The sequence below is a fragment of the Carassius carassius genome, chromosome 21, assembly GCF_963082965.1.
Source record: "Carassius carassius chromosome 21, fCarCar2.1, whole genome shotgun sequence".
In the NCBI taxonomy this organism is placed as follows: domain Eukaryota; kingdom Metazoa; phylum Chordata; class Actinopteri; order Cypriniformes; family Cyprinidae; genus Carassius; species Carassius carassius.
Genome location: NC_081775.1, coordinates 31660838 through 31680052, shown reverse-complemented (window position 1 = coordinate 31680052; position 19215 = coordinate 31660838). Strand labels below are relative to the sequence as shown.

The 19215-nt window shown below is 40.1% G+C and overlaps 1 protein-coding gene across 2 annotated transcripts; it reads left to right on the top strand.

Moving 5' to 3' along the window:
- The first annotated feature begins 817 nt into the window (after positions 1-817).
- On the top strand, positions 818-12368 carry lzts3b (leucine zipper, putative tumor suppressor family member 3b). Of its 2 annotated transcripts, none has more exons than XM_059504321.1 (7): positions 818-988; positions 3252-3691; positions 4321-4830; positions 7589-7909; positions 9039-9269; positions 10306-10806; positions 11820-12368. In XM_059504321.1, the coding sequence occupies exons 2-7, from the start codon at positions 3329-3331 to the stop codon at positions 12036-12038; spliced, it is 2145 nt and encodes a 714-aa protein (XP_059360304.1). In that variant the 5' UTR covers positions 818-988; positions 3252-3328; the 3' UTR covers positions 12039-12368. The 2 variants fall into 2 exon arrangements, with proteins under 2 accessions (XP_059360304.1, XP_059360305.1); XM_059504322.1 differs by lacking the exon at positions 818-988 and adding an exon at positions 1117-1226.
- The last annotated feature ends 6847 nt before the right edge of the window (positions 12369-19215 follow it).

The following is a 19215-nucleotide window of genomic DNA, read 5'->3' as shown; positions in this document are numbered from 1 at the left end:
TCAAGAACGACCCATCACTATTCTGTATTGGAATTAGTTTACCTGTTTCAAGTATCCGGGTTTTTCCGAGTTAAAATGAAAATGACTCAAAAAAAGATTCATTAATTTTGCTCAACAAGACTCAAAAGCCCGAGTCCGTAAAATGAGCCGAACTTCCCATTACTAGAATAAACCTGACAGGAAGGTGTGGCTAGAAGGGGTACATTATTTTCAGAAAGGGCTAATCTGGCCCATGTACCCGTTAATTTCCGACTCATGTCCTATGTATTTCACTCCGCTTCGACTCTTTCTGTAAGTTACGTCATTCCGCCACTAGCGGCGACAAGCGACTGTCTCGCATTTCATGAGTCATTTGAATCATTTACACCGAATCATTCCAAACTACCGATTTATTCAGAAACATAACTACTGTGTGGAAAAACCCAAATTTGCCACTTTCATTTATTTATCTAAATATTAGCGGTGACGAATCGCCCTCATTAAGAGCTCTGTTTTGAACAATAGCTACATCAACTAATTATTAAAGACTATAAAATATTACGATTATTTTGAACCCCTTTTATAAAGACTTGGGGTAGGCTATCGAAACAACAATTATTAAATTCTAAAAACCTAAACAACATATGTTGAGGAAACACATAAATATTCTTACTGATGGTTACTGATGATTTTGCAGCTCCCTCTGGAGGATCACGCAGTACGCATGCGCGTAGTACAAACGCCTGACTGAATAGAGTGCTATATACTACGCGCATGCGTAGTGTCGTCGGCGTATGGGGGGCGTTTCTGGCGAGCGGCAGAGGGGCGGGGCGAATGTGGGTGTGTGGCTCAGCTGATGCTGACTATCATCATCATCCTCCTCATCATCACCACCCGAGACCTGTTCCTGTCAAGATACACTCCGCTCGGTTTTATGGACGCGACGCGACCGGCTCGGTGAATGAACGCGGCTGACGCGACGCGCGTCGCTGTCCGCGGTGCTGAAACAGTGAGTACGATCGCACTCATGTGGATGTCATACGCGAAACGACAACGATTATAGAAGGATATATATAAAGAGAGAGAGAGAAACCCCACTATCACTGCGACTCACTCGACTGGAAGTAAACCAGTGAACGGATCTCCATTCTCTCTCGCAGATAAAGCAGCGAGGACGCATTATGTAATGCACTGATAGTGGGAAGAAGGGGAAAAAAACAACCCATCTCCTGGTTTCCATCTTCATGGTGCGTCTTTGTTTGTGTGGAGAGCAGAAAATGGAGAGTGTGTCTGTATTAAGATGCAGTGTTTTGATGCTCAAAGGGATCCGCGCTGTCAGAAGGGGCTGCAAATGTCCATTCAGATGTGCGATAACAACAGCGCGTGCAATCTTTTGTGCAGATGCACAGGCTCAGGGTTTGGAGAGAGTTGTTCGTCTGAGGTTTCAGATGATTGTGCAACTTGTTGTGCATTCGTTTGCGTGAAGGTTAGTGGCCTTGTGGAGCCAATAAAAGTTTAACTATATCTTACCTTACACACAAAGACACACACATTAATCTCGTGGCCCATAACAAGCCGAGGTGCCAATGCAAATGTGCGTGAGATGTGTAAGTGCGAGAACAGATGAGGTAATGACAAAGCACTGGAGTGTGAACCCTCTGTTGGCCGCTCATGGTGCTGCAGCTCGTTGTGAGATCAAACAGCTTCTGTCTTTCATGGTGTGTTTTCATGCACATGGTGTCACGTTACCCGTGTCAAACACAAGCCTGGATCAATCTGGCTGCTGCTCACATGACGCTGATGCTTGTATACGGTTGCTGTAACACGTTTTAGTAAGTGCATTTGTTTATGTTGTGGATCATGCAAAAATGCACAATTGTTAATGCACTGAAGCTTTCCATTGTTTTGCTGTTGTCTCATCTATATCTCTTAAACCTTTCTCAACAATTTATGATGTTACTACCTGTGTTTATGAATGCAAAGTTGATAATCAAATAATTCCTATTACTATCAAACTACTTTCATATTTGCACAGTAATATTTAAGGTTTGGGATTGATGCTTTCAATATTTGTGAAATAATTCTCTTCTGCTGATAAAGGCTACAGTTATTTATTCCTGTGATCAAATCTGAATTTTCAACATTAATAGAAATAGGGTTAGTAAGATTTAAAAAGAAAAAAATAACCAAATTGATATTTGTATGATGCAAAGATGCAGGATCAAAAGTTAAAGACATAATGTTGCAAAAGATTTCTATTCCAAATAAATGCTGAAAACAAATGTATCACTGTTTCTACAAAAATATTGTGCAGCACAACTGTTTTCAACATTGATGATAATCAGAAATGTTTCTTGAGCAGTAAATCATCATATTTTCATGATTTCTGAAGATCATGTGACACTGAAGACTGGGGGAATGATGCTGAAAATACAGCGGAGCATCACAGAAATAAATTACACTTTAACACAGATTCACATAGAAAACAGATGAATTAAATTACAATAATATTTCAGTTTTTTAATCAAACAAATGCAGACTTTTTGAGCAGAAGACACTTCACGGATGAGAAAACTTTCACAGTTCTTTGTACTGTAGCACACAGCCTCAAACTAGTAATCGTTGAATTGATTTGTAGCCATACTGTATTTGTGTAGAACTGTGAGTCGACTATCTAGGTGAGGCAGAGAAAGTCTTTTGTCAGAAAACAAAGAAACTGCTATAGTATAACAAATAAGGATATTACTAATACTGTAATGCAGCTTGGCAGAGGATGCTGTATTTATTTATCTATTTATGTGTTTACAGTAATTTACAGTACAGTATATTGCAATGTGTGTTTACTTTATATTCTGTTGTTTGGTTTTGATCTTCACTTCTAGTGTTTCATCTACTTCAGAGGAGTGAAATTAAAGTAAAGTTTATTGGTGGGTTTTACTGTATCTGTACCGCTCCATTTATGCTGCATACTGTAACAGACACCAACTAGCAAAAGGATTAATATTTTCCAAAAAAAAGTAGGTTTCTGTAACAGTGTTTTGGATTGATCCCACTAGTGTTTTCTAGGCAGGAAAAAAGTCTGTGTATCTGTCAGGTTTGTGTGTCATTAAGGTCAAAGAGAGAATGTGTTTTTGATTGAAGTGTTTGATTTGGAAGTTTAAAGCTTGCACAAGTTGGTGTGTATATTTGAGATCGTGTGAGAAAATGGTGAATTGTGTGTTAGCAATCGAGAAAACTTGTAATATGCACAAATCTCCATTCTCTGACTGCAGTGTGTGTCTGGAGGTCGGGCAGCTGTGACGGCCCATGTGGAGGCTTTCGACGCTGAGTGACGCTCTGGTTCCCCAGCATGGGCAGTGTAGGCAGCGGGGTGGCCGGTGAGCAGGAGTTTGCCATGAAGAGCGTGGGCACTCGCACCACCCTCCCTCGTGGCCCTCCTCTGTCCCATCTCCACGCTCCTCCCTCCGCTTTGAACGGCTCCAGCGACAGCACTGCCACAGATCGAGGCCAGCTCAACATCGCCTCGTCTCGGCCCAGCAACGGGGACAAGGCCGCACACAGAACCGGAGGAGTGTCTCTGGATGCTTGCGGTAACGTGGTGGGTCACGGCGCAGAGAAGAACCATGAGGTAAAGAGCAGAGATGTGAACAACAGCAAGAGAGACAGTCGCACGCCACCCAAGATCCTCACTGTGTCCGGCAAACTCGAGCAGGTACGACTGACGCAGCTCGGCTAATGTTACTGCATTAAAGCGGTCATCGGTTGCAAAATTCACTTTTACATGTTATGTGAACTAAAATGTGTGTTGGTAGTGTGTGTACGCAACTACCCTTTTGTTCAGATGGGGGTTTTTATCTCAATTCAGTATCAATTCATATATCTTTTGTTGAAGGCCTTTTTAGCACTTTTTTATTCTTGGGATAAATTCAGTATTTGCTTGCAAATCATTGTGTGTAGTTGTACGAGTATCATTTAAAGAAGGATATAAGTTATTCACTTTAAAAATGTAAAAGTGTAAGCATTACTACTGATTTTTTTCAGACCACAAAATGACTCAATTTTCTCTGTTTTAACCTTAAATACTACACTAAATACTTATCTAGACAGACAGACGGACGGACAGACGGACGGACGGATAGATGGATGGATAGAGAAATAAATAGATAGATAAATAGATAGATAGATAGATAGATAGATAGATAGATAGATAGATAGATAGATAGATAGATAGATAGATAGATAGATAGATAGATAGATAGACAGACAGACAGGTTACATAAATTAATGAAGGCCGTTTAACGATGTATCATTGTAAGAACCTGTTTTATTATCCTCCTTCAGAATAATTCTGCTCTGGTCCGACCGTCTGCCTTCAAACCTGTGGTGCCCAAGAGTTTTCACTCCATGCAGAACCTGCTGGGTCAGTCCAGCGGAGGACCATCTGCTTGCTCCGACGCTCCGCAGTCCCTCTGCGAGGAGGACAGTCTGGATCAGGATCCTTCGGCCAGAAACGACGGCCCGGCTGGCATGACCGACTCTGGGAGGAACTCGCTGACCAGCCTGCCTACCATGAGCTACGGCCCCGCTCAAGCACTGGGGCCCCTCAGCGCTTCCACCAGCCACATCAACAGACTGAGCAGCACAGTGGCGCCGCTGGAGAAACCAGACAAACCCAGCTATCAGAACGGCCTGAGCGTGTCCGACAGCGGACAGTCCTCCTCCGGGAAGAGCTGCTTGTCCTATCAGAGACTCTGTCATTTGACAGACACAAGTGCCACCGTCCAGCCATCACCCTCCACTGATGACATTATCCAGGACCTGGAGGACCGACTCTGGGAGAAAGAGCAGGAGGTGAGGAGCATATACAGGCCTCAATTATGTGTCCCTGGAGCACAAAAGCAGTCATAAGTAGCACAGGTATATTTGTGGCAATAGCCAACAATACATTGTATGGGTCGAAATTATCTAATTTTCTATTACGCCGTATTCATCCTTCTGTCTCTGATTGATAGTCAGTGTTGGGGAGTAACTAGTTACATGTAACAGAATTATGTAATTTGGTTTAAATTTATATTAGGTGGCCTTAACTACTATGTACTGACATCAGAAAATAAGTGCAATGTATTTATTGCGTTCATAGTGTATTGCAAAACACTATAAAAACATATTTACAGTTACTTCTGAAAATGTCAACAATTACAAAAGAGTTACATCTGAATAGTTTCACACACACACAGATTTAATGGATTTCTTTCCCAAACTGCACAGACTTCTTTAAAATAAGGCACCAATGTTTTCTCAGGACAAAGAATAGGACCAGAGGTGGGTAGAGTACCCAAAAACTGTACTCCAATGGTAAATGGACTGCATTTATATAGCGTTTTCAACAGACCACATGGCCATCCAAAGCGCTTTACAATTTTGCCTCACATTCACCCATTCATACACCGACTGCGGTGTCAGCCATTCAAGGCGCCATCCAGTTCGTCGGGAGCAGCTGGGGTTAGGTGTCTTGCTCAAGGACACCTCGACACTTGGTCAGGTGGAGCCGGGGATCGAACCACCAACCTTCCAGTTTGTAGACAACCTACATGAACCACTGAGCCACTGACGCCGCTTTCTCAAGTAAAAGTAAAAGTACTTCTAGAAATATTTACTCAAGTAAAAGTAAAAGTACTAGTCTTGAATAGTTACTTGAGTAAGAGTAAAAGAGTATCGGATAAAAAATCTACTCAAGTAGTTAGTTACTAGTTACTTTGGGTCATATATACTGAGCCTATTTTTATTTAGATATATAGATAAAATGTATGTAATGTATGTGTGCGTGTATAAATGTATATATTTCATCAGCCTTTACTCCAATTTATGTAATTTATTATAAAACCCTGTCTGTTTACTTAAGTAACAGATATAGGTGTCATGCCATAACATATTTTTAATACGACTGACTTTATATTAAATGTGAATCTAACATTGAAAGTTAATGTGATATAAATATTGCTACTAATCTTTCATTGTTCAGAAAGAGAGCAAATAACATTTACATTATTAAAGATCATTTTCACTGAGAGTCTAGATTTCAATCACTCTCAGAAACTCCCATTAAAATCACTGAAACTGTTAACACTGTGAAATCAATATCCTATTTACAGATTCGTACACACATCTGCACTTTGTTGTTTCTGACGAGAGAATTCGCCAGAAAGAGGTATTCAGTCAGTGAGCGAGTGAAGGAAGCACCGGTATTTTAGCGATGACTCATCTGAACGCCTCTGATTGGCCAATGCTTTAATCAGCTCAAAAGAATCATGTGTGATTGGTTATAATGCGCAGCGCTGTAAAAACACATCTATCTCTGGCTCAGCGCCAGCAAGCAATCACAGATCTGAATTTAGCAGCTGATGATATGACTTGCTGAACGTATTCGCACCGGTGTGACTGTATTAAAATTAATAAAATCTTAATCGGCTATTTTTTGTCTTTTGGAAGCTTCATTCAACTTGACTCCCCTCTGTTATAAGCCACACACGTACAACAAACTAATGTCACAGTGGTATCGTGTACTGTAATCGAATGTAGCCCAAGTTATTACCTGTTAAACAGTAGACAGCACACGCGGTGTTCATCTAATAAGGATCTCCATCGCTAGCAAATAATAGCCTTTGCAGATTTTCAATTCAATGCAGTTCCAGCCACGTTTTCAACGCTGCTGATGATGTTAAACTTTACAACTCTGAGTGAACCACTTCAGACGCTCAGCGCGTGCGGCAGGGAACTGAACGACTCATTCAAACTGATTCACGAACTAATTCTCTGGTTTGCCAATTGGTTTGATCAAGCCTTTAAAACAGAATTGACTCAAAAGGATGAATCATACGCGAATGGGCATCGCTCATTGCCCAGAGAAAAGTAGACGGCGCGTTTGGAATAAACTGAACCATTTATAACATTTATTGCATTAAGATAAAGTAACGAGAGGAGCCTGTATGTCTTATTTTTTTAAGATTAACAGTTTTTTTTCCCAAGGCTCTGTTAGGTGCAAAAGTCTGGTTTTGTGATGGCTGTGCTTAAAACATGAAATTATTTGTGATAAATTATTTGTGAAATTAAGTGATGAAGCATATTGAAAGTCTGACATTAAGGTTAACCCTGCAGCTTCAAAGACACTCCAGTGAGGTCAAAACTAGCTTGTAAATCACTCTCTGCTTCATTAGTCCATCTTTTAATAGTCCTTAATAGAGGTTTAGTTGATTTCAGTTTCTGCCTGGAGGTCGGTCGGTATAAGATGAACCAAACAGTGATCGGAGAGCCCCAAAGCTGAGTAATATATATATAATACTCTCTCTGGTGGAAACGAGATGTGCTGCTTGTATTTTGGCAGTTCACAGGAGAGATTTGATTGGTTAAAATCTCCAAGAATAATTTAAATAGAGTCTGGGTACATTTGCTCCATTTCTTATTGCTTATTTGCTCATTTTAGGTAATTATGGCTTATTGCTTTATTTTAAACTCATGAAGTTTCTAGACTTTTACGGTTTTGGTAACACTTTACAATAATGGTCTTAAATAGAATCCTGTACCTGGAGACATGACTGTGATTGTTCCTCAGGTGATCCACATGCGGCGTAACCTGGACCAGAGCGAGGCGGCGATCGTGCAGGTTTTCGAGGAGAAGCAGCACATCTGGGAGCGAGATATGGAGGAGCTGAGGCAGAACTACGCCGGCCGTCTGCAGCAGGTGACCCACCGAGCCCAGCACACACAGCAGGCTCTGCAGACCCACATCGGCCATCTGCAGCAGGACAAGGGCCGGCTCCAGGAGGAGATCAGCACCCTGCTCGCTCAGAGAGAGGAGCTGGAGAGGAGGTGTCTGGATTACCGTAAGGAGCAGGCAGATATCCTGCCTCGCCTGGAGGAGACCAAGTGGGAGGTGAGAGGAGCAAAACAAAGGCTCCGTAAGATTGCATTTGTGGCTCCTCAAAGGAACCTTTCAGTGATCAGGACAAAACATTTTAGGTAATTTCATGTCTTTACATTGTTTAGAGCATTAAAAAAGAATTGTAAATGATATAAGTTATGCTACGTCCTTGGTAGAGGACATCGTGACTCAATTTAAAATAATAATAATAATAATAAAAAGACATGAATGAACATGCATAGGCAAAAACAATAGTTTTTATTTATTTATTTTAAATCACCAATACATTTTTCATTTTCAGGATTTTTTTTTAAACAGAATGCTTTTATATATAACTTTTCTTAATGCAAAATCTGTATAAAATGTCCATAAAAAGTTTTTTTCTTATTATATATTATGTATATATAAACAAAATCTAGTTTGCATATTAATATCTTTTTGGGGCAACGTGTAATGTCTGACAAGATTTTCATAATAATATATAATATTTCATAGTAATATTGTAATTTAATTTCTTTCCCTATTTATTGTTTGTGTCTCCAAAAATGCGTAATAAACATGCGTTTAGTCCCGGTGTCCTCTTAAGAGAACAAATCAATGTCCTGTTTCGAAACAGAAAGTCATATTTGATTTGAAACCCCATAACATTTGTTAATGTTTATCCTCACCCCAAAGCTGAATTTATTTAATTAAAATAATATTAAAAACACATCAATATTGTGAAATATTATTAGAATTCAAAATACCAGATTATAACCAGAAATGTTTCTTGAGCAGCAAATCATCATATTTTCATGATTTCTGAAGATCATGTGACACTGAAGACTGGAGGAATGATGCTGAAAATACAGCGGAGCATCACAGAAATAAATTACACTTTACTCTTTATTAAAATAGAAAGTAGCTATTTTAATCTGCAATAATATTTCAAATTTTTACTGTATTTCTGATCAAATAAATGCTTCCTCGGTGATCACGAAAATGTGTTTTTTTATTATTCCTAACTTTTACCCAGTAGTGTTTGTTATTCATTACACTGACTGAAATTTCGAGGAGTATTTCAAGTAAACAGTTGAAGTGTAAGGAGATCATGAGCTGATAGAGCATCATACAGCAGACTGAATGGCTTCGTGTTGATCAGCTGTGTCAGAAGGCGGGCGAGATCTCTCTGCTGAAGCAGCAGCTGCGAGAGAGTCAGAACGAAGTGACTCAGCGCGCCGGAGAGATGGTGGCCCTCAGGGGTCAGCTGAAGGAGCTCAAGGGCCAGATGAAGGAGCGTGAGGAGACCATGATCGGCCTGAAGGACTCGTACACCAACAAGAACCGCGAGCTGGAGAGATGTGAAGGAGAACTGAAGAGAACGCTGACAGAGGTGTGCAACAGAAACACACACACTCATATTCAACGCTCCACACTTACACGATCGTATTTAATAATAACGAACAATAAAACTATTACTAATGCTGATGCATGAGGTTAGCGTATTAAAGTTGACTGTGTGTTTGTGATAGAAGACTCAAGTCAAAATGAGTCACGAAGACTGCATTTATTTGATCAACAAAATAAGCAAACAAATAACTTACCGTATTTTCCGGACTATAAGTCGCCCTTTTTTTCATAATTTGGCTGGTCCTGCGACTTATAGTCAGGTGCGACTTATTTATCAAAATTAATTTGACATGAACCAAGAGAAATGAACTAAGAGACATGAACCAAGAGAAAACATTACCGTCTCCAGCCGCCAGAGGGCGCTCTATGCTGCTCAGTGCTCCTGTAGTCTACACTGAAGACACAGAGCGCCCTCTCGTGGCTGGAGACGGTAATGTTTTCTCTTGGTTCTAAATAAATGCGACTTATAGTCCAGTGCGACTTATATATGTTTTTTTCCTCATCATGACGTATTTTTGGACTGATGCAAGATAATGCATGGCTTTTTAATGCACTTCACGTTGAGTGTTTCTTGGCCTCCACCTCGTGAATTATCCCTTACTTAAAAAGTGAATAGATGAGGAGTGAAATACCATAGATATGTATATATTTACATATATGTAAAATCATCCATTTTTCTTTTATGCCAAAAATCATTAGGGTATCACGTAAAGATGATGTTCCATGTAGATATTTATATCAAATATATCAAAACTTAATTTTTGATTCGTGATATGCATTGCTAAGAACTTAATCTGAACAACCTTAAAGATGATTTTCTCAATATTTAGATATTTTGCACCCTCAGATTCCATTTTAGTTGTATCTCGGCCAAATATTGTCCTATCATAACAAACCACACATCATTGGACAGATTATTAATTCAGCTTTCAGATGTTTTGAGAAAATTTGACCCTGGTCCAAGTCAGTAAATGTCATATTCCGCACACACTGTAAGCGCTGGTTTGGTTTCTCCGCAGGTGTCGATGTTGCGTGACAAGCTGGTGGTGTTCGAGGCCGAGGTTCTGGGTCTGAAGCGGGCTCTGAGAGAGCTGAGCTGCAGGAGCGATCACGCCGTGTGTCTGAGGGACATCAGCGGCGGCAGCAGCTTACCGTGGGCCGGCCTGCACTCGCCCCGAACGCCTGAACCCATGTCCATGGACAGCTTCCTCAGCCTGCAGAGCGACGAGGCCAAAGCGCAGCGGCAGGAGGCCGGAGAGCTGCGGCGACAGCTGGAGCGACTGCAGGACGAGCTGCACCTGGAGCGACAGCAGAGAGAGAGGCAGGCGCTCACCTTCGCTCAGGAGAGACACACCTGGCAGGACGAGAAGGAGCGCGTGCTGAAGTACCAGGCGCAGCTGCAGATCAGCTACGTGGAGACGCTGCAGAAGAACCAGGCGCTGGAGGAACGGGTCGGACAGCTCGGAGCCAAACAGGACACCACGCCCGGATCGCCCGTGACCCTCTCCATCCCCGTTCTGGTGACCCTCACTCTGTCCACAACCTTTATCATCAATGTTGAAAACAGTTGTGCTGCCCATATTTTTGTTGAAACTGTCATGTGTCGTTTTTTTGCTTTTCTTTTCCAATAAATCATCTCTCCATTGATGTGTGGTTTGTTAGGAGGACAATATTTGAAAATCTGGAATCTGAGCGAGAAAAAAAAAATCTAAATATTGAGAAAATAATCTTTAAAGATGTTCAGATGAAGTTCTTAGCAATGCATATTACTAATCAAAAATTAAGTTTTGAAATATTTACGGTAGGAGATTTACTAAATATCTTCATGAACATGATCTTATCTTAATATCCGAATGATTTTTGGCATAAAAGAGAAATGTATAATTTTGACCCATACAATTGTTAGCTATAAATAAATTAACAGTTTTATTTGTCAAAGACACATTAAATTGGTCAAAAGTGAGAGTAAAGGTATTCCTACCCTGACATTTATGTAAAAATTGAGTCAACGTATTTGCTTTATGTGATAGATTTTTAAATGTTGTGTACATTTTGGGACTTTTAATATATATATATATATATATATATATAAATATATATAAGTTCTATCTACACAGTCGAATGGAATGCAAAAACTTTAAAGCTCAATGTCTCAAAATTACTCGGAATGCAGATAGAACCTTATAATTCCAAGGGGGCGATTTATAATGTTACATAAAAACAAATAAATGCTGTTCTTTAGAACTTTCTATTTATCTGTGAATCCTAAAAAATACAATGTATCACAGTTTCCACAAAAATATCGCACAGCACGACTGTGTTCAACATTGATAATAACCAGAAATGTTTCTTGAGCAGTAAATCATCATATTATTCTGATTTCTGAAGATCATGTGACACTGAAGACTGGAGGAATGATGCTGAAAATACAGCGGAGCATCACAGAAATACATTACACTTTAACACAGATTCACACAGAAAACAGATGATTTACATTGTAATAATATTTTAAATTATTACTGTATTCTTGCAGGGTGAGACAGAGCATGTGCTGAAGTATCAGGCGCTGGAGGAGCGGGTCGGAGCTAAACTGGGCACCCGGCCCGGATCGCCCGTCGGTCTCTCCATCCCTGTTCCTCTGACTGTGACTCTGTCTTCGACCGCCGACGATCCCAAACCGATCCTTCATCAGCTGGCACCTCCATGGCCTGGACCTACTCGCCTCGAGCGGATCGAGTCCACAGAGATTTAGACAATCATCACGAGACTAAAGAGGACCGAGATCAGCTTGTGTTACTGCAACACATGAAAGAATTATGCAGTTACGAATTAAAAGTGATGCACATTTCTCCAGATTTTAAACTTCTGAAATCTCTTTTGGTTATCAGTGATAATGAGGGAAAATTTTCATTTAAAGCTTTGGAATAATTACAATTGATGTTTTTTAAAAAGAAGTCTCTTCTGCTCACCAAATCATGAAATATTACCATACATTAAAATACCTGTTTTCTATAGAAGCTTGTTTCTGTCATGGAATAAAATATATATATATAAAGTTAATTGCAACTTTTTTCATCATGTTTCTGGCTTTTATCTTGCTATTTCGATTTTTTCAGAAATTTTTTCATAATTTAGACTTTTTTCCTTGCAATTTTTTCCATTATTAAGACTTTTTTTCTGTTCTGAATTGAGATATAGACTGATATAGACTGAGATATAGATTAAGCTGCACATCACAGAAATAAATTACACTTTAACAGAGATTCACACGGAAAACAGCTGATTTACATAGTAAAAATATTTCACATTTTTACTGTATTTATGATCAAATCAGTGCAGCCTTGGTGAGCAGAGGAGACTTCTTTCAAAGAAATGTTACTTATTCGACACTTTTAACCCACAGTGTGTCTCCCAGATAGAGCTGTTTTGTATCTGAAGGAATCTGGTGTTGGTTCAGTGATGTTTTAATGTTTCAGGGATGTTGGGGAGCATCAGTTCTGTCTGCGGAAACTAAACATGGACAGCAGGGGTCATTACACTCTTAAATATAAAGGTGCTTCAAGATGCCATAGAAGAACCTTTTTTGTCTAAATGCTTCCGTGAAGAAACTTTGACATCTGAAGAACCTTTCTGTTTCATAAAAGCTCCTGTGTGGTGAAACAAGGTTTTTCAGATTATAAAAAGGTAAGAAAGATATGGTTCTTTAACTGGATGGTTCTTTTATGGAACCAACAAATTGCTCTTCTATGGCATCGCTGTGAAGAACCTTTTAAGCATCTTTATTTTTAAGAGTAGATGACAAACAGAGGGCTCCTATCTGCAGGCAGAATTACTTGAAGAAAAAATAGAAAAGCTCTTTTTTTTTTTTTTTTATTAAATCTGAACCAAACTTGCTTTTCTTATTCTACAGCGATGTTTCTGGAAGATTCTGAGAGTTGCTGCTATGTTCTGATGTGATGTTGTGGATAGACAGGCAGGCTGTGAATATGATGGTTATTTATGTGAAATCGTTATTACATGCGTGTGAATATTTTGAGAAGATGAAAATTATTGTTATTTCATCATTCTGATTATTGTGAATAAACCTGATATTTTAGATTTGTTTTTCTGTAACATGACATGTAACACTTTTCACAGATGAAACAGTTTCCAGAACCATATTCCTTTTGATGTACTTCTAGTGTAATTATCTGATTTGATGATGTAATGAATTGATTTAGAGATCAAATGCTATGTTTTTATACTTCTATTGTTTGTATTTATGTTACTGTAATCATTTGCATAATAGCATATCTGATCGAAAACACATTAAATGAAAAAGACACAAATGAATCAGCACGGTCATCTTTGAGATGTTTGATAAAAAAATAAATAAATAAATAAAATAAACATTACTAAATTCTACACCCTTGAATATCATAGCAAGCGATGACTTTGGAAACTTTCTCTCCTTAATTATAAAGAGCTCTAACAGCAGATTAATGAATGAATCCAAATTTCACAAAAAGCTTCTTAAGTAATAGAAACATTTTTAAAGACAATAGACACACTGAGACATTTTGGTCAGATTTATTTAATGTTCATCCGATCTAATTTTGTTAGTTTTCTGATTTCTGTGGATGGTTTTAATATTTTAGACAGATATAACTTTAGCTGTGTTTCCTGCTAGCTAAATTTCACAAACATAAACAAAAATCTGGATCTAAATCTTTCCTTACTCAAAGTTTATCTAGACAAGTACATCTTGTTCCGAAGTTCCGTTCTAGATCAAAAGATCCACAAGCACGCTCCGAAGTCCCGTTCTAGATCAAAAGATCCACAAGCACGCTCCGAATTGTCCCGTTCTAGATCAAAAGATCCACAAGCACGCTCCGAATTGTCCCGTTCTAGATCAAAAGATCCACAAGCACGCCCCGAAGTCCCGTTCTAGATCAAAAGATCCACAAACACACTCTGAAGTCCCGTTCTAAACCAAAAGATGCACCAACACTCTCAGAAGTGCCGCTTTAAATAAAAAAATCCACAAACATGCTCTGAAGTCCCGTTCTAAATCAAATGTTCCACCAACACGCTCCAAAGTCACATTCTAGATCAAAAGATCCACAAACATGCTCCACAAACACACTCCAAAGTCCCGTTCTAGATAAAAAGTTCCACAAACACACTCCGAATTCCTGTTCTAAATCAAAAGATCCACCAACACGCTAAAATAAACATTACTAAATTCTACACCCTTGAATATCATAGCAAGCAATGACTTTGGAAACTTTCTCTCCTTAATTAAAAAGAGCTCTAACAGCAGATTAATGAATGAATCCAAATTTCACAAAAAGCTTCTTAAAGTAATAGAAACATTTCCCGTTCTAGATCAAAAGATCCACAAGCATGCTCCGAAGTCCCGTTCTAGATCAAAAGACCCACAAGCACGCTCTGAAGTCCCGTTCTAGATCAAAAGATCCACAAGCACGCTCTGAAGTACCGTTCTAGATCAAAAGATCCACAAGCACGCTCTGAAGTCCCGTTCTAGATCAAAAGATCCACAAACACGCTCCGAATTGTCCCGTTCTAGATCAAAAGATCCACAAGCACGCTCTGAAGTCCCGTTCTAGATCAAAAGATCCACAAGCACGCTCCGAAGTCCCGTTCTAGATCAAAAGATCCACAAGCACGCTTCGAAGTCCCGTTCTAGATCAAAAGATCCACAAGCACGCTCCAAAGTCCCGTTCTAGATCAAAAGATCCACAAGCACGCTCCAAATTGTCCCGTTCTAGATCAAAAGATCCACAAGCACGCCCCGAAGTCCCGTTCTAGATCAAAAGATCCACAAACACACCCCGAAGTCCCGTTCTAAACCAAAAAATGCACCAACACTCTCAGAAGTGCCGCTTTAAATAAAAAAATCCACAAACATGCTCTGAAGTCCCGTTCTAAATCAAAAGTAACATCAACACGCTCCAGTCACATTCTAGATCAAAAGATCCACAAACATGCTCCACAAACACACTCCAAAGTCCCGTTCTAGATAAAAAGTTCCACAAACACACTCCGAAGTCCTGTTCTAAATCAAAAGATCCACCAACACGCTCCGAAGTCACAATCTGGATCAAAAGATGCACCAGCACGCTCCGAAGTCCCGTTCTAAATCAAAAGTTCCACAAACATGCTCCGAAGTGCCATTCTAGATCAAAAGATCCACAAACACAATCCACAAACACACTCTGAAGTCCCGTTCTAAATCAAAAGATCCACAAACATGCTCCGAAGTGCCGTTCTAGATCAAAAGATCCACAAACGCTCAGAAGTGCCATTCTAGATCAAAAGATCCACAAACACGCTCCACAAACACACTTCAAAGTCCCGTTCTAGATCAAAAGATCCACAAGCACGCTCCGAATTGTCCCGTTCTAGATCAAAAGATCCACAAGCACGCTCCGAATTGTCCCGTTCTAGATCAAAAGATCCACAAGCACGCCCCGAAGTCCCGTTCTAGATCAAAAGATCCACAAACACACTCTGAAGTCCCGTTCTAAACCAAAAGATGCACCAACACTCTCAGAAGTGCCGCTTTAAATAAAAAAATCCACAAACATGCTCTGAAGTCCCGTTCTAAATCAAATGTTCCACCAACACGCTCCAAAGTCACATTCTAGATCAAAAGATCCACAAACATGCTCCACAAACACACTCCAAAGTCCCGTTCTAGATAAAAAGTTCCACAAACACACTCCGAATTCCTGTTCTAAATCAAAAGATCCACCAACACGCTAAAATAAACATTACTAAATTCTACACCCTTGAATATCATAGCAAGCAATGACTTTGGAAACTTTCTCTCCTTAATTAAAAAGAGCTCTAACAGCAGATTAATGAATGAATCCAAATTTCACAAAAAGCTTCTTAAAGTAATAGAAACATTTCCCGTTCTAGATCAAAAGATCCACAAGCATGCTCCGAAGTCCCGTTCTAGATCAAAAGACCCACAAGCACGCTCTGAAGTCCCGTTCTAGATCAAAAGATCCACAAGCACGCTCTGAAGTACCGTTCTAGATCAAAAGATCCACAAGCACGCTCTGAAGTCCCGTTCTAGATCAAAAGATCCACAAACACGCTCCGAATTGTCCCGTTCTAGATCAAAAGATCCACAAGCACGCTCTGAAGTCCCGTTCTAGATCAAAAGATCCACAAGCACGCTCCGAAGTCCCGTTCTAGATCAAAAGATCCACAAGCACGCTTCGAAGTCCCATTCTAGATCAAAAGATCCACAAGCACGCTCCAAAGTCCCGTTCTAGATCAAAAGATCCACAAGCACGCTCCGAATTGTCCCGTTCTAGATCAAAAGATCCACAAGCACGCCCCGAAGTCCCGTTCTAGATCAAAAGATCCACAAACACACCCCGAAGTCCCGTTCTAAACCAAAAAATGCACCAACACTCTCAGAAGTGCCGCTTTAAATAAAAAAATCCACAAACATGCTCTGAAGTCCCGTTCTAAATCAAAAGTAACATCAACACGCTCCAGTCACATTCTAGATCAAAAGATCCACAAACATGCTCCACAAACACACTCCAAAGTCCCGTTCTAGATAAAAAGTTCCACAAACACACTCCGAAGTCCTGTTCTAAATCAAAAGATCCACCAACACGCTCCGAAGTCACAATCTGGATCAAAAGATGCACCAGCACGCTCCGAAGTCCCGTTCTAAATCAAAAGTTCCACAAACATGCTCCGAAGTGCCATTCTAGATCAAAAGATCCACAAACACAATCCACAAACACACTCTGAAGTCCCGTTCTAAATCAAAAGATCCACAAACATGCTCCGAAGTGCCGTTCTAGATCAAAAGATCCACAAACGCTCAGAAGTGCCATTCTAGATCAAAAGATCCACAAACACGCTCCACAAACACACTTCAAAGTCCCGTTCTAGATAAAAAGTTCCACAAACACACTCTGAAGTCCTGTTCTAAATCAAAATATCCACCGACACGCTCCGAAGTCACATTCTGGATCAAAATATGCACCAACACGCTCCGAAGTCCCGTTCTAAATCAAAAGATCCACAAACACGCTCCACAAACACACTCCAAAGTCCCGTTCTAGATAAAAAGTTCCACAAACACACTCCGAAGTCCTGTTCTAAATCAAAAGATGCACCAACACGCTCCGAAGTCCCGTTCTAAATCAAAAGATCCACAAACATGCTCCGAAGTGCCGTTCTAGATCAAAAGATCCACAAACGCTCAGAAGTGCCATTCTAGATCAAAAGATCCACAAACACGCTCCACAAACACACTTCAAAGTCCCGTTCTAGATAAAAAGTTCCACAAACACACTCTGAAGTCCTGTTCTAAATCAAAATATCCACCGACACGCTCCGAAGTCACATTCTGGATCAAAATATGCACCAACACGCTCCGAAGTCCCGTTCTAAATCAAAAGATCCACAAACACGCTCCACAAACACACTCCAAAGTCCCGTTCTAGATAAAAAGTTCCACAAACACACTCCGAAGTCCTGTTCTAAATCAAAAGATGCACCAACACGCTCCGAAGTCCCGTTCTAAATCAAAAGATCCACAAAGGCTCAGAACTGCCATTCTAGATCAAAAGATCCACAAACACGCTCCACAAACACACTTCAAAGTCCCGTTCTAGATAAAAAGTTCCACAAACACACTCCGAAGTCCTGTTCTAAATCAAAAGATCCACCAACACGCTCCGAAGTCACAATCTGGATAAAAAAATGCACCAACACGCTCCGAAGTCCCGTTTTAAATCAAAAGTTCCACAAACGTGCTCCGAAGTGCCATTCTAGATCAAAAGATCCACAAACACGATCCACAAACACGCTCCGAAGTCCCGTTCTAAATCAAAAGATCCACAAACACGATCCACAAACACGCTCCGAAGTCCCATTCTAAATCAAAAGTTCCACAAACACGCTCCAAAGTGCCATTCTAGATCAAAAGATCCACAAACACGATCCACAAACACGCTCCAAAGTCCCATTCTAAATCAAAAGTTCCACAAACACGCTCCGAAGTCCCATTCTAAATCAAAAGTTCCACAAACACGATCCACAAACACGCTCCAAAGTGCCATTCTAGATCAAAAGATCCACAAACACGATCCACAAACACACTCTGAAGTCCCATTCTAAATCAAAAGTTCCACAAACACGATCCACAAACACGCTCCAAAGTGCCATTCTAGATCAAAAGATCCACAAACACGATCCACAAACACGCTCCGAAGTCCCATTCTAAATCAAAAGTTCCACAAACACGATCCACAAACACGCTCCAAAGTCCCATTCTAAATCAAAAGTTCCACAAACACGATCCACAAACACACTCTGAAGTCCCGTTCTAAATCAAAAGATCCACAAACACGCTCCGAAGTGCCGTTCTAGATCAAAAGATCCACAAACGCTCAGAAGTGCCATTCTAGATCAAAAGATCCACAAACACGATCCACAAACACACTCTGAAGTCCCATTCTAGATAAAAAGTTCCACAAACACATTCCGAAGTCCTGTTCTAAATCAAAAGATGCACCAACACGCTCCGAAGTCCCGTTTTAAATCAAAAGTTCCACAAACATGCTTCGAAGTGCCATTCTAGATCAAAAGATCCACAAACACGATCCACAAACACACTCTGAAGTCCCGTTCTAAATCAAAAGATCCACAAACACGATCCGAAGTGCCGTTCTAGATCAAAAGATCCACAAACGCTCAGAAGTGCCATTCTAGATCAAAAGATCCACAAACACGATCCACAAACACACTCTGAAGTCCCGTTCTAAATCAAAAGATCCACAAACACGCTCCGAAGTGCCGTTCTAAATCAAAAGAAAGGATTTTCTTTAGAAGAATAAATCACTTTTCTTTGACAACTGGTTTAAAAACTATCTTCTTTTAGTTGGACA

Bases quoted from the DNA above. Each gene is read 5' to 3' on its own strand.
- lzts3b (XM_059504321.1), top strand. From the start codon at position 3,329: ATGGGCAGTGTAGGCAGCGGGGTGGCCGGTGAGCAGGAGTTTGCCATG. The intron at 4,831-7,588 runs GTGAGGAGCATA...ATTGTTCCTCAG, and splicing joins TCTGGGAGAAAGAGCAGGAG to GTGATCCACATGCGGCGTAA. The intron at 10,807-11,819 runs GTGACCCTCACT...GTATTCTTGCAG, and splicing joins CCCTCTCCATCCCCGTTCTG to GGTGAGACAGAGCATGTGCT.